This window comes from Arachis stenosperma, chromosome 1 (assembly GCF_014773155.1).
Source record: "Arachis stenosperma cultivar V10309 chromosome 1, arast.V10309.gnm1.PFL2, whole genome shotgun sequence".
Lineage (NCBI taxonomy): Eukaryota > Viridiplantae > Streptophyta > Magnoliopsida > Fabales > Fabaceae > Arachis > Arachis stenosperma.
This window is the reverse complement of record NC_080377.1, coordinates 75,985,838-75,999,087: the sequence shown is the minus strand read 5'-3', so window position 1 is coordinate 75,999,087 and position 13,250 is coordinate 75,985,838. Positions and strand designations below refer to the sequence as shown.

Below are 13,250 nucleotides of genomic sequence, written 5' to 3'. Positions count from 1 at the left end.
TAAATCAGAAGAGCAATTAGCAGATATTTTTACTAAACCATTAGCTGAGGATAGATTCTGCATGCTTAGGACTTGTCTAGGAATTTTGAGTTATAATTCTTTATTTAAAAAGTGCTGATGTGTTTGCTGGAGAATTTTGTCTCATAAACAGGTATGAGACAATTCTGGGCAGATGATGAATGTTTCCTTCAAAACAGCGTGTTCTGGGCTTATTGCAAGTGAAAAATCAATCTGGGCCAACATCAATTCAGATCTGGGTAGTCCTATATGTTTCATTAATTCAAACCACATCTGGGCCCAATGTGAATGTTACATTCTTACTTGTGTGTTTAAGTTTTCGTTAAAAGTTTTTTTTTTGGCAACCTTATTTTTTGACTTTGGTCCAAAAGGAGTTTCAATTTAATGCTGATTGTCTTTCAAATTTTAAAATTAATTTTTGAAAATCAAATAAAATCCTTTCTTTTATGAGGTCATGTCTTGTCAAGTCTTTTCAAATGGTGATGCAGTTGCATGGTTTTGGAAATTTGCTTTTGGGTACGGTTACCAACACTCCCTCTCTTCCCTCCATAACTTCTCCTCAACCCTTCGGTTTCTTCCCTCTCACACCACTATCTCTCTTTCATCAAAGGCATTATTTTAACCAAAATGAGGAAGAAAGTCATTGCAAAAAGGGCTCCTCGTGAGAAGATTTACAAACTACCCACAAAGCCTTCCACTCGCTCTCAAGACCGAACCTTTACCCCTTCTCCTTCTCCTCCTACCTCTCCTCCTCGGTGTGACCCCATGGCTCGAACCAAGAACACTCCAAGGTTCCCTGCCTCTGCCAAACCAACTCCACCACCAAAGGCAACGCCTTCCAAACCTGCCTCTTCAAAACCTGGCTCTTCAAAGCCACCCTCATCCAAAGGGAAGCGTCCGGCGACGGAGGAACCTGTTCCTGAGCCACAACAACCCAGGGCAAGGTCAGTTCCTGTGCGTTCATAGAGAGGTAACACTCGAGTCCCTCTCAAAAATGTTAAAGAACTAGAAATTGGACCATTTGATCACAAAGCCCATTTTATGACCTCTCATTCAAACTATAACCCCTATAGATTCAAATCTGCCATGAATAATGATTTTTATGAGGGAGTCATCCAGTATCGTACCCTATGCTCTTCATTTCTCGCTGATCTTCCATCTTTAACAAGAAAAGGTTTTCCTTTTGTTGACAACTTAATTTTTCTGGATTAGAATCACCTTTTTGACATTAAAAAACCTGTTTATCCATTGTTGGTCAAAGAGTTTTATGCAAACATGACTTATCATGAAGGCACTGCTCATTCATATGTCAAGGGCCGAAATATCATTTTAAACAATGAGACCATCAGTGAAGCTTTGAAGTATACTGATGTTGGGCCTTGTGCATACACGTCAGTTAAGTGGGATGAAGGAGTTGGTGTTTCATACAATGATGCCCTGGCTAGTATTTGTGAACATGTTTTCTTAATAGATGGCATTACACCCACACACAAAGCCCTAGGATATGAACGTGCTCAGTTGCACCGAATGGTCAACCACATCATACTTCCTCAAAGTGGTTCATATCAAAGGGTTTCATACACTGACACTCTGGTTTTATATGCCATTCTCACCAAAATTGAAATTTCATTTGCATATTTGATGGTTAGATACATGTTTGATTCTGTTAGAAGTGAAAAGGACAAAGCTCTTCCTTATGGCATGTTTCTAACTTGTATTTTTGAGTATTTTGGTGTTGACTTGACCAATGAGAAATATGAGAACAGACATTCATACCTAAAAGGGGGTGGTTCAGTGAAACAGAACAAAGGACCCACTCGATCTGAACGAGTCGTCCTAGATGATGAAGATGAGAATTTTGTCCCTGAGGATTCTACTGCTCCTTCCACTGAGGGTACTTCCATTTCCACTGGGAAGAAATCCACTCTGCTGAATGTGGTCAGGGATGTTGCTCAAGAGTTTGTCTCCCAATCGAACCACTTGATTGAATTGAGCAAAGACAAAAGGAAGCTGGCTAGCAAGCATGAGAACTTCCTGAAGAAATCAAGGGATAGGGTGGCTGTACTGATGACCTTCATTGATAACCTTCAAAATGATGAAGATGTTGCCACTGATGTTGAAGAGGATGCTGTTTCGGAGGGGAATGGTTCTGATGCATAGGATTTGTCTCATAAAAACTGCTGCTGCTCTCGTTTTGTCTCATGATTTCTGCTTCTTTTGCTATTTTTGAACTATTTCATTTTGGATGACTGTAATAACTCTTAATATTGGTGCACTTTAAACAGCTTAATTAGTACTTTGGTCTGTGCTCTAACTCTTTTCTGCAGGATACAAGCTTTTGTTTTTGTTCCTCTTATCCGCCCTTGATGACAAAATGGGGAGTAAAATTAGCAATAGGATAGGATAGGATAGTAGATCCTAGTACCTCTTACTTATTCTTGCTGCATTAATACTTGTTTTCACATACTGAATTTGTTTGCTGATAATAGTTTGATGTTGGGCTGATTATGTGATGTTGCTCATTTGATATCCCTTATACAAGATATATTGTACATAACTCTTTATCGTGCTTTCTTTAAGAACAATGTGAAACAGGGATAAAGAGGAAAGCATAGATTCAGGGGGAGCTACTGTTGAAAAGGATAGGGGGAGCAACATAAAATCAAAGGGAGTTTTCTAAACCTAACTCAAACTTATTTCCTTTTGATTATTGCTTAAATCATGTTTGTCATCAAGGGGGAGATTGTTGAGTTAAGAAATTAACTAAATTAATTAATGATGACAAACATTATTTTTGAGCAAAATAAATAATTAGTGTTGATTAATTATATCTACTTATTAACTAATTGTTTATTGTTGCAGGCCAAATGTTAATAGCCCAAATGGAATAAAAGGCATTCAGCAAAGAACATTGGGCTGAAAGAAAAATAAAGAGCCCAAGCAAAAGCAAAGGAAGAAACCAAAGAAATTAAATCGGGCCATGCATACTAATACCCGATCCAAGCCCGAACTGGTTTCAGAATTGAAATTCCCTCTCTCTTGCTTAACTAAAAGCAACGTTCTTCTTCCTTCTAATCAAGTCACATCAAGATATCAGAAAAAAAGGCAAGAAAGAGAAAGAGAAGAAAAGCTTCTTCCATAAGCCATTAACCAAAGAGGCAAGAGAGAGAGAGTTGAAGCTTGAAGCACATAAGCTAAAACAGAAATCCCAAGCTAAATCAAGCTTAAGAAAGGTAAACCGTATCATCTTGCATGCATCAGATCTTCATCCTTTCTTCCCTACTCTCTGCTCTATCCGAAAATGGCTTTGAAGGGAAAGTTGTTCTCTGCCCTATTCTGCTGTGTATCTACGGTCTTAATCAAAACTTGGGGACCAAGATGGTGTTCAAGGGTTCAGATTTGGTTGACCATTGGAAAACAATTTCAGTTACTCCTTTGTGGCTTTCGGTCAAGTTGGAAAAGTCAGAAGGAAAGGTTCTACTTTGATGATTAAGGCGAAAAAGTGAATCTGTGGTTGGTAAAGCTCAAGGCTCAAGATGTTGACCTTGGAGGAAGAACCAAGGAACATGCTAGGAGATAAAAAGAAGATTGTTGTTCATTCTGAAGCAAGGAGAGAAAACCAGTGAACCTGAGGTGTTTGTTCTGAGAGAGCACTTTGAAGAAGTTCAACTAACTGGACAGTGTAACCTAATCAAAGGTGCATTCCGCCAGTATGAAGAACTGAATCAGAGGCTTGCTAATCTGGTTTTTCGCATAGCACAGAGGCTGTTGATGAAGTCAATCTCCTTCATGTTTTACTGATTGTAATGTACTTTTCTAAGCTTATCTTTCTGTAATTTCTTGAGAGAAAAGGCATTGTGAGAAAGCTTGAGAAAAAGCCATGAGTGAAAAAAGGCTGAGAGATACACTTGAGAGAAAAGCCTAGAGTTGTTTTCTGATTTCTTTAGGTTGGTTAAGTGTCTTGTATCTTGTACCTGAAAGGTATCCCTTTCTTAGTTGGGTTAGCACTAAGAGGTATAGTTAGGTGTTAGCATAGCCAATGTCAAGTTAGGTTAGAACTTGAGTGTGAAATTGGTGTATGTAATACAGTTAACTATAGTGAAATTCTTCCATATTTGTGGAGGAGACTGGATGTAGGTTGCATAGCACAAAGCAACCGAACCAGGATATATGTTGGTGTTAGCTTTTTCTTCTCTGTCATGTTCTGTTTTCTGATATTTATGAGACAAAAATAAATTGTCTCATAAATTTCCGCTGCAGAGTTCAAACAGAATCAGATGTGTAACTTTGATTAAAAAGGGTCAAAACAGCAACTTAAAAGGAAGGCATAGATTCAACCCCCCTTCTCTAAGCCTACCACAACCTTCATCCTGTAAAATCCTGCATATCCTAAGAAACTTTCGATTGCCTTGACATTAGTTGGTGGAGGTAATTGTTCAATGACTTCCACCTTAGCTTGATCTACTTCTATTCCCTTGCTTGAAATCTGATGCCCAAGAACAATGCCTTCAGTCACCATAAAGTGGAATTTTTTTCAGTTTAAAACTAGGTTTGTTTCTTGACATCTTTTCAGAACTAGGGCCAAATGATTAAGGCAAGAGTCAAATAAGTCTCCAAAGACAGAGAAGTCATCCATGAACACTTCAAGAAACTTGATGAATCCACATTTCATGATATATATTTGCTTTATTTAGGTGGATTTCATAAACTTTTCTTACATTTATCTATTGAAATAGCATAGTTTCATTAATTCTTCATAAATTGTGCTTGAAAGTAATAACATGGTTTTTAGGCCTTTTAATTACTAAATTTTATTCACTTTAATTCCATTTGATGCCTTGATGTATTTTTTTTTTTGAGTAATTTTAAGTTTATAAGGCAAGTATGGAGTGAAGAAGTAAGGAAGGAAAGCATACAAAGTCGAAGAATTCAAGAAATGAAGGATTTGGAAAGCTGCCAATCCTGACTTCTCTGTACTAAATTGATCATAACTTGGGCTACATAGGTCCAAATGAAATGGTTTTAGCGGCATTGAAAAGCTAACGTCTGGAGCTTCAAAACAATATACAATTTGTCATAGTGGACATAAGTTTAAGTGTACGTACGCATACAATATGTGCATATGCACAAGTCGGAATTTAGCAAGTGTGTGTATGCACAAATTCTGGCACGTGAGCTCATTAATTGCAAATTACTGGGAGCGAATTCTGGGCCTCTAAAACCCAGTCCAAATCATTTCTGAAGCTATTTCAAGCCAAAGTGAAGAAGGATGAAGGGGGGAGTACTTAGGTTTATGTTTTTACATGTTTTTGTTTAGTTTTTCTAGAGAGAGAAGCTCCCCATTCTCTCTAGATTTAGGGTTTTTAGTTTACTTTCTCTTTAATTTCAGCATTTAATTCTTGTTTTAATGTAGTTTCATTTATGTTTCTTGCTCTCTTGTCCTGATCATCTTCATTTCTGTTGTTAATTTCTCAATTTTGCCACTTTTATATTTATGAACACTCTTGTTACTTTTAATTTCATTTAATAAAATTTTGATGTTTTATATTTCTTTAATGCTTATTTGAGTTGTTATTATCATTTTATTGTAATTGATAGTTATAGAATTTATTTTTATTGTAATTTATGATATTTTTCCTTTTATGCATGCTAGGTATTTGATAAAATATCTCTTTTAGCTTTTGTATAGTTTTTCACACTCTTGACTTGGAATCAGGTAATTAGGTGAACTTGAGTTACGGATGTCCATTCCATATTGTGTTAGGATTGTTAATTGGTTTGATTTCCATTGACGCTAGTCTTTCACTAAGTTAATTAGTGAGTTGAATAGGACTTATGGATTGAGATGAATTATGCCCTTTTGACTTATCCTCAATGTTAGGATAGATTAATTAGGATTAATTCTATGCAATTACCATGTTTGTGGTCTTTGACTAGGATAGAAATTCTCAATTCTCCAATCCTTGCCAAGAGTCCTTTTTCCCACTTGATTTCCCTTTTTGCTTTACTTGATTTGAGTTTTAATTTCCTCGCATGCTTATTTGCTTTCTTGCATTTTAATTTTTTGCCACTTGCTATCCTCCCACTTTATAGCTGGATTTAATCGCCTTTGTGGTTGCACCACTGGTTTGGCATCATCCTCTAGCAGGATTTTATGCATGCATCGGGTCGGGCTAATGCCCTTAAGGTCACTTATAGTCCACCCAAGGGCAGTCCTATATGTCTTAAGCACTTGAATTAGTGCTTCTTCTTCTTGTGGCTCTAAGGCAGAGCTTATGATCATAGGATAAGTATCTCCATCTCCCAGAAATGCATATTTCAGGAAAGATGGTAATGGCTTGAGCTCAAGCTTTGGAGACTTCTCCTTTTCCTTAGGAATTTCCAAAGGATCCTCTAAGTCAGGCTGTTCATCAGTAAGGATGTCATTCAGCCCTTCCTTGAAACTCTCAGCCATGTTTACTTCTTCCACTAGGGAATCAACGACGTCAATGCTCATGCATTCCTCTGGGGTGTCTTGATGCTGCATGGCTTTTACAACATTCAATATGAACTTTTCCTCATTAACTCTAAGGGTTACTTCCCCTTTTTCAACATCAATGAGGATTCGTCCTGTAACTAGGAAGAGTCTCCCTAGAATCAGGGATGCACTCTTGTGCCCTTCCATGTCCAACACCACAAAGTCAGTGGGAAAAGCAAAGGGTCCAACCCTGACAATCATGTCTTTGATTACTCCTGATGGTATCTTAATAGAACCATCAGCAAGTTGAAGGCATATGCAGGTTGGTTTGACTTTCTCAGTCAAGCAAAGCTTCTTTATTAATGAAGCAGGTATTAGTTTGATGCTTGCTCCAAGGTCACATAGAGCTGTCCTTGTACAAGCATTACATAGAGTGCATAGTATCATAAAGCTTCCAAGGTCCTTAACCTTCTCTGGTAAGCTGTTTTGAATTATTGCACTGCACTCTTCAGTGAGGAAGACTATTTCTGTCTCTCTCCAATCATTCTTATGACTCAAAATGTCCTTCATGAATTTAGCATAAGATGGTAATTGGTGCACGAAATTGTGATCATCAATAATGGCGCCAAAGACTTGGTGCTATCAAACGTGAATCACACTTTGTCACAACTTCGCACAACTAACCAGCAAGTGCACTGGGTCATCCAAGTAATACCTTACGTGAGTAAGGGTCGATCCCACGGAGATTGTTGGTATGAAGCAAGCTATGGTCATCTTGTAAATCTCAGTTAGGCGGATAATAATGGTTATAATGGTTTTCAAATATAAAAATAAATAAAGCCTAAAGTAAAGGTAGAGATACTTATGTAAATCATTGGTGGGAATTTCAGATAAGTGTATGGAGATTCTTTATCCCTTTTGAATCTATGCTTTCCTACTGCTTTCATCTAATCATTCTTACTCCTTTCTATGGCAAGCTGTATGTTGGGTTTCACCGTTGTCAATGGCTACCTCAGGTCTTCTCAGTGAAAATGGTCCAAATGCTCTGTCACAGCACGGCCAATCATCTGTCGGTTCTTGATCATGTCGGAATAGAATCCAGTGATTCTTTTGCATCTGTCACTACACCTAACACTCGTGAGTTTGAAGTCATTCAATCCCTGAATCCTACTCAGAATACCACAGACAATGTTTAGACTTTCCGAATTCTGAAGAATGCTACCAATGGATTCTAGCTTATACCACGAAGATTCTGATTAAGGAATCCAAGAGATATTCACTCTCGCTTTCGCAGGTAGAACGGAGGTGGTTGTCAGGCACGCGTTCATAAGGACGGATGATGATGAGTGTCACGGATCATCACATCCATCAGGTTGAGGTACAAGTGATATCTTAGAACAAGAATAAGCTTGAATTGAATAAAAGAACAATAGTAATTGCATTAATTCTTGAGGTACAGCAGAGCTCCACACCTTAATCTATAGTGTGTAGAAACTCCACCGTTGAAAATACATAAGTGATGGTCCAGGCATGGCCGAATGGCCAGCCCCCAAAGTCTAAGAACTAAACGTCCAAAGATAGATACCAAGATGAAAATACAATAGTAAAAAGTCCTATTTATACTAGACTAGCTACTAGGGTTTACAGAAATAAGTCTAAGTGCAGAAATCCACTTCGGGGCCCACTTTGGTGTGTGCTTGGGCTGAGCTTTGAGCTTTACAGGTGCAGAGGCTTTTCTTGGGGTTAAACGCCAAGTTGTAACATGTTTTTGGCGTTTAACTCTGGTTTGTGACGTGTTTCTGGCGTTTTACTCCAGAATGCAGCATGGAACTGGCGTTGAACGCCAGTTTTCATCATCTAAACTCGAATGAAGTATAAACTGTTATATATTGCTAGAAAGCCTAGATGTCTACTTTCTAACACAGTTGAGAGTGCGCCATTTGGAGTTTTGTAGCTCCAGAAAATATATTTCGAGTGCAGAGAGGTCAGAATCCAACAACATCAGCAGTCCTTTGTCAGCCTCCTATCAGATTTTTGCTCAGGTCCCTCAATTTCAGCCAGAAAATACCTGAAATCACAGAAAAATACACAAACTCATAGTAAAGTCTAGAAATGTGAATTTTGCATAAAAACTAATAAAAATATCCCTAAAAGTAGCTAGATTCTACTAAGAACTACCTAAAAATAATGCCAAAAAGCGTATAAATTATCCGCTCATCAGTAATGGCTTGCGCTCAAGCTTTGGAGGCATCTCCTTTTCCTTAGAAATTTCCAAAGGATCCTCCAAGTCAGGCTGTTCATCAGTAAGGATGTCATTCAGCCCTTTCTTGAGACTCTCAGCCATGTTTACTTCTTCCACTAGGGAATCAATGACGTCAATGCTCATGCATTCCTCTGGGGTGTCTTGATGCTTGATGAGTGGATAATTTATACGGTTTTTGGCATTGGTTTTAGGGTTTTTAGTATATTTTAGTTACCTTTTATTATATTTTTATTAGTTTTTATTCAAAAAATACATTTCTGGACTTTACTATGAGTTTGTGTATTTTTCTGTAATTTCAGGTATTTTGTGGCTAAAGTTGAGGGACCTGAGCAAAAATCTGATTTAGAGGCTGAGAAAGGACTGCAGATGCTGTTGGATTATGACCTCCCTGCACTCAAACGCATTTTTTTGGAGCTACAGAAGTCCAAATTGGCAAATGTATAATAGTTCATACTTTGCCCGAGATTTGATGGCGCAAACTGGCATTTAACGCCAGCCAGAGACCCTTTTCTGGCCTAAAACGCCGGAACTGGCACCAGAACTGGAGTTAAACACCCAAATTGGCATCCAAGTTGGCGTTTAACTCTAGAAAAGGTCTATGCACATGCAAAGCTCAATGCTCAGCCCAAGCACACACCAAGTGGGCTCCAAAAGTGGATTTCTGCACTATTTGCACTTAGTTACTTATTTTCTGTAATCCTTAGTAACTAGTTTAGTATAAATAGCACTTTTTACTATTGTATTCAGATCTTATGCCATTATTCACATTTGGGAGGTTGGCAATTCGGCTATGCCTAGACCTTTTTCTCTTATGTATTTTCCAACGGTGGAGTTTCTACACCTCAGAGATTAAGGTGCGGAGCTTTGCTGTTCTTCATGAATTAATGAAAGTACTATTGTTTATCTTTCAATTCACGCTTACTTCTTCTCCAAGATATACTCTCGTACTTAATTCAGTTAAGTCAGAATGAAGGGGTGACCCGTGACAATCACCCACTATCTTCGTTACTCGCTTAGCCAAGATCCGCGTGCTTGACAACCACAATCGGTATACATGATGTTCAACGTAGTCATTAGACGACAGCTGGAGTATAGTCTCTTGGGTCTCTGATCCATGGATTTGACTTGCCTCTCCTGAAAATAGAGCATTCGAATCAGTGAGATTAGAACCTTCGTGGTAGAGGCTAGAACCAATTGGCAGCATTCCCGAGATCCGGTAAGTCTAAACCTTGTCTGTGGTATTCTGAGTAGGATCTGGGATGGGATGACTGTGATGAGCTTTAAACTCACGAATGTTGGGCACAGTGACAGTGTGCAAAAGGATAGAGAGATCCTATTCCGACACAAGTGAGAACCGACAGATGATTAGCCGTGCTGTAGCAGTGCCTGGTATTTTTCATCTGAGACGAGAGATCCGACAGTTGATTAGCCGTACAGAAACTGTACTGGACCATTTTCACTGAGAGGATGAATGGTAGCCATTGACAACGGTGATCCACCAACATACAGCTTGCCATGGAACGGAGCACGCATGATTGGATAAAGACAATAGGAAAGCAGAGGTTCAGAAGCAACAAAGCATCTCCAAACGCCTATCTGAAATTTTCACCAATGAATTACACGAGTATCTTTATTTTAATTTACGTTTTATTTATCTTTCAATTATCAAAACTCATAACCAATTGAATCCACATGACTAAGATTTACAGGATGACCATAGCTTGCTTCAAGCTGACAATCTCCGTGGGATCGACCCTTACTCGCGTAAGGTTTTATTACTTGGACGACCCATTGCACTTGCTGGTTAGTTATACCGGAGTTGTGAAAAGTGTGATCACAATTCCGTGCACCAAGTTTTTGGCGCCATTGCTGGGGATTGTTTGAGTTTGGACAACTGACGGTTCATCTTGTTGCTTAGATTAGGGAACCTTCTTTCTTGTTTCAACCTTTATTTTCTTTTCAAAATGTTTTTTTAAATATTTCAAAAAATTTAATAAAATCATAAAAACAAAAAAAATTGTGTTTCTTGTTTGAGTCTTGTGTCAAATTTTAAGTTTGGTGTCAACTGCAATTTTTTTTAATTTAATTTTTCTTAGATTTTCCAAAATTCATGCATTGTGTTCTTCTTTGATCTTCAAGTTGTTCTTGATGATTTTCATTGTTTGATTTTTAATTTTTCTTATTTTGTGTCTTTTCTTGTTTTTCTGGTGCATTTTCGAATTGTTAGTGTCCCTAGTACAAAATTTCTTAAGTTTGGTGTCTTGCATGTCTTTCTTTTCTTAAAAATTTTCAAAAATATGTTCTTGATGTTCATCATGATCTTTAAAGTGTTCTTGGTGTTCATCTTGACATTCAAAGTGTTCTTGCATGCATTATTTGTTTTGATCTTAAATTTCTATGTTTTGTTTCATTTTGTTGTCTTTCTCTCTCATTAAAAATTCAAAAGTAAGAAAAAAATATCTTTTCCTTATTCTTCTCATAATTTTCAAAATTTTGAGTTGACTTGATCAAAAATTTTTTAAAAATTTAGTTGTTTCTTGTTAGTCAAGTCAAAATTTTAATTTAAAAACTTTATCTTGTCAAATCTTTTTCAAAATCAATTCTTTTCATTTTTTTATGATTTTCGAATTTCATTCTTAAAATTTTTCAAAATCTTTTTCATTTTTCTTTTAATGTTTTCGAAAATGCACAACAATTCAAAAATTTTTTCTTAATTTTATTTCATATTTTTGAAAATCATTGCTAACAATTAATGTTTTGATTCAAAAATTCCAAATTTGTTACTTTCTTGTTAAGAAAGGTTCAATCCTTGAATTCTAGAATCATATCTTTTAGTTTCTTGTTAGTCAAGTCATCAACTTTAATTTTAAAAATCAAATATTTTTAATTTCTTTTTCAAAATAAATTTCAATCATATCTTTTTAAAAATTTTAATTTCAAAATCTTTTTCTAACTTCTTATCTTTTCAAAATTTATTTTCAAATCTTTTTCAACTAACTACTTGACTTGTTTGTTTTAATTTTAAAAAGTTTACTATTTCTTATCTTTTTCAAAACCACCTAACTACTTTTTCACTTCTAATTTTTGAAAATCACTAACCACTTTTTCAAAAATCTTTTTAATTAACTAATTGTTTTAGGTTTTAATTTTCTTGTATTTCTTTTTCAAATTTTCGAAACTAACTTAATTAATTAAATAAAAATAAAAATATTTTTCTTTTCCCTCTTCTTAAAATTCTAAAATCATTTTTCTCATCTCTTTCTATTTATTTTATTTATTTACTAACAATTCTCTTCTACTCATCTAATAGTTCGAACCCTCTCCCTCTCTCTGTATTCGAATTCTTCTTATTCTCTCTCTACCTCATTCTTCTATTCTTCTTTTTCTCTAACACATAAAGGAATCTCTATACTGTGACATAGAGGATTCCACTACTCTATTTGTTCTCTTCTTTTTCATTTGATCAGAAACAGGGATAAAAACATTCTTGTTGAAGCTGATACTGAACTTGAAAGGACTCTGAAGAGGAAGCTAAGAGAAGCTAAAGTACAACACTCTGAAGAGGACCTTACAGCAAATTTCGAAAAAGAGACAGACATGGCAGCCGAACCTGAGAACAATGGTGAAGATGCAAGGAAGATGCTTGGTGACTTTACTGCACTAACTTCCAACTTCTATGGAAGAAAAATCTCAATTCCTGCAATTGGAACAAACAACTTTGAGCTTAAGCCTTAATTAGTTTCTCTAATACAGCAGAATTGCAAGTTTTATGGACTTCCATTGGAAGATCCTCATCAGTTCTTAGCTGAATTCTGGCAAATCTGTGACACTGTTAAGACCAATGGGGTTGATCCCGAGGTCTACAGACTTATGCTTTTCCCCTTTGTTGTAAGAGACAGAGCTAGGATATGGTTAGACTCATAACCTAGGGAAAGCCTTAACTCTTGGGAAAAGTTGGTCAATACTTTCTTGGCCAAATTCTTTCCATCTCAAAAGATGAGCAAGCTTAGAGTGGAAGTCCAAACTTTCAGACAGAAGGAAGGTGAATCCCTCTATGAAGCTTGGGAAAGATACAAGCAATTGATTAAAAGGTGTCTTTCTGACATGCTTTCAGAATAGAGCATCTTATGTATATTCTATGATGGTCTGTCTGAGTTGTCTAAGATATCATTGGACCACTCTGCTGGTGGATCTCTTTATCTGAAGAAAATCCCTGCAGAAGCCCAGGAACTCATTGAGATGGTTGCAAATAACCAGTTTATGTATACTTCTGAAAGAAATCCTGTGAATAATGGGATGACTCAGAAGAAAGGAGTTCTTGAGATTGATACTCTGAATGCCATATTGGCTCAGAACAAAATATTGACTCAGCAAGTCAATATGATTTCTCAGAATCTGACTGGATTGCAAGCTACATCGGGCAGTACTAAAGAAGCCTCCTCTGAAGGAGAAGCTTACGACCCTGAGAATCCTACAATGGAAGAGGTGAATTACATGGGAGAATCCTATGGA

At 36.8% G+C, this 13,250-nt stretch overlaps 1 protein-coding gene and 1 non-coding gene across 2 annotated transcripts; both read right to left on the bottom strand.

Moving 5' to 3' along the window:
• Positions 1–4,738: 4,738 nt before the first annotated feature.
• Positions 4,739–7,045, bottom strand: LOC130981275 (uncharacterized). Its single transcript, XM_057904879.1, has 2 exons — positions 6,378–7,045; positions 4,739–4,742 (listed from the first exon to the last, which is right to left on the bottom strand). Exons 1-2 carry the CDS (start codon positions 7,043–7,045, stop codon positions 4,739–4,741), a joined length of 672 nt encoding a protein of 223 aa, XP_057760862.1.
• A 5,695-nt stretch (positions 7,046–12,740) lies between these two features.
• On the bottom strand, positions 12,741–12,848 carry LOC130950684 (small nucleolar RNA R71). The gene has a single exon (XR_009073691.1). It is a non-coding gene; the product is annotated as a small nucleolar RNA R71 (small nucleolar RNA).
• Between the last annotated feature and the right edge of the window lie 402 nt (positions 12,849–13,250).

Coding starts and splice junctions, on each gene's coding strand:
- LOC130981275 (XM_057904879.1), bottom strand. CDS start 7,045: ATGAAGGACATTTTGAGTCATAAGAATGATTGGAGAGAGACAGAAATA.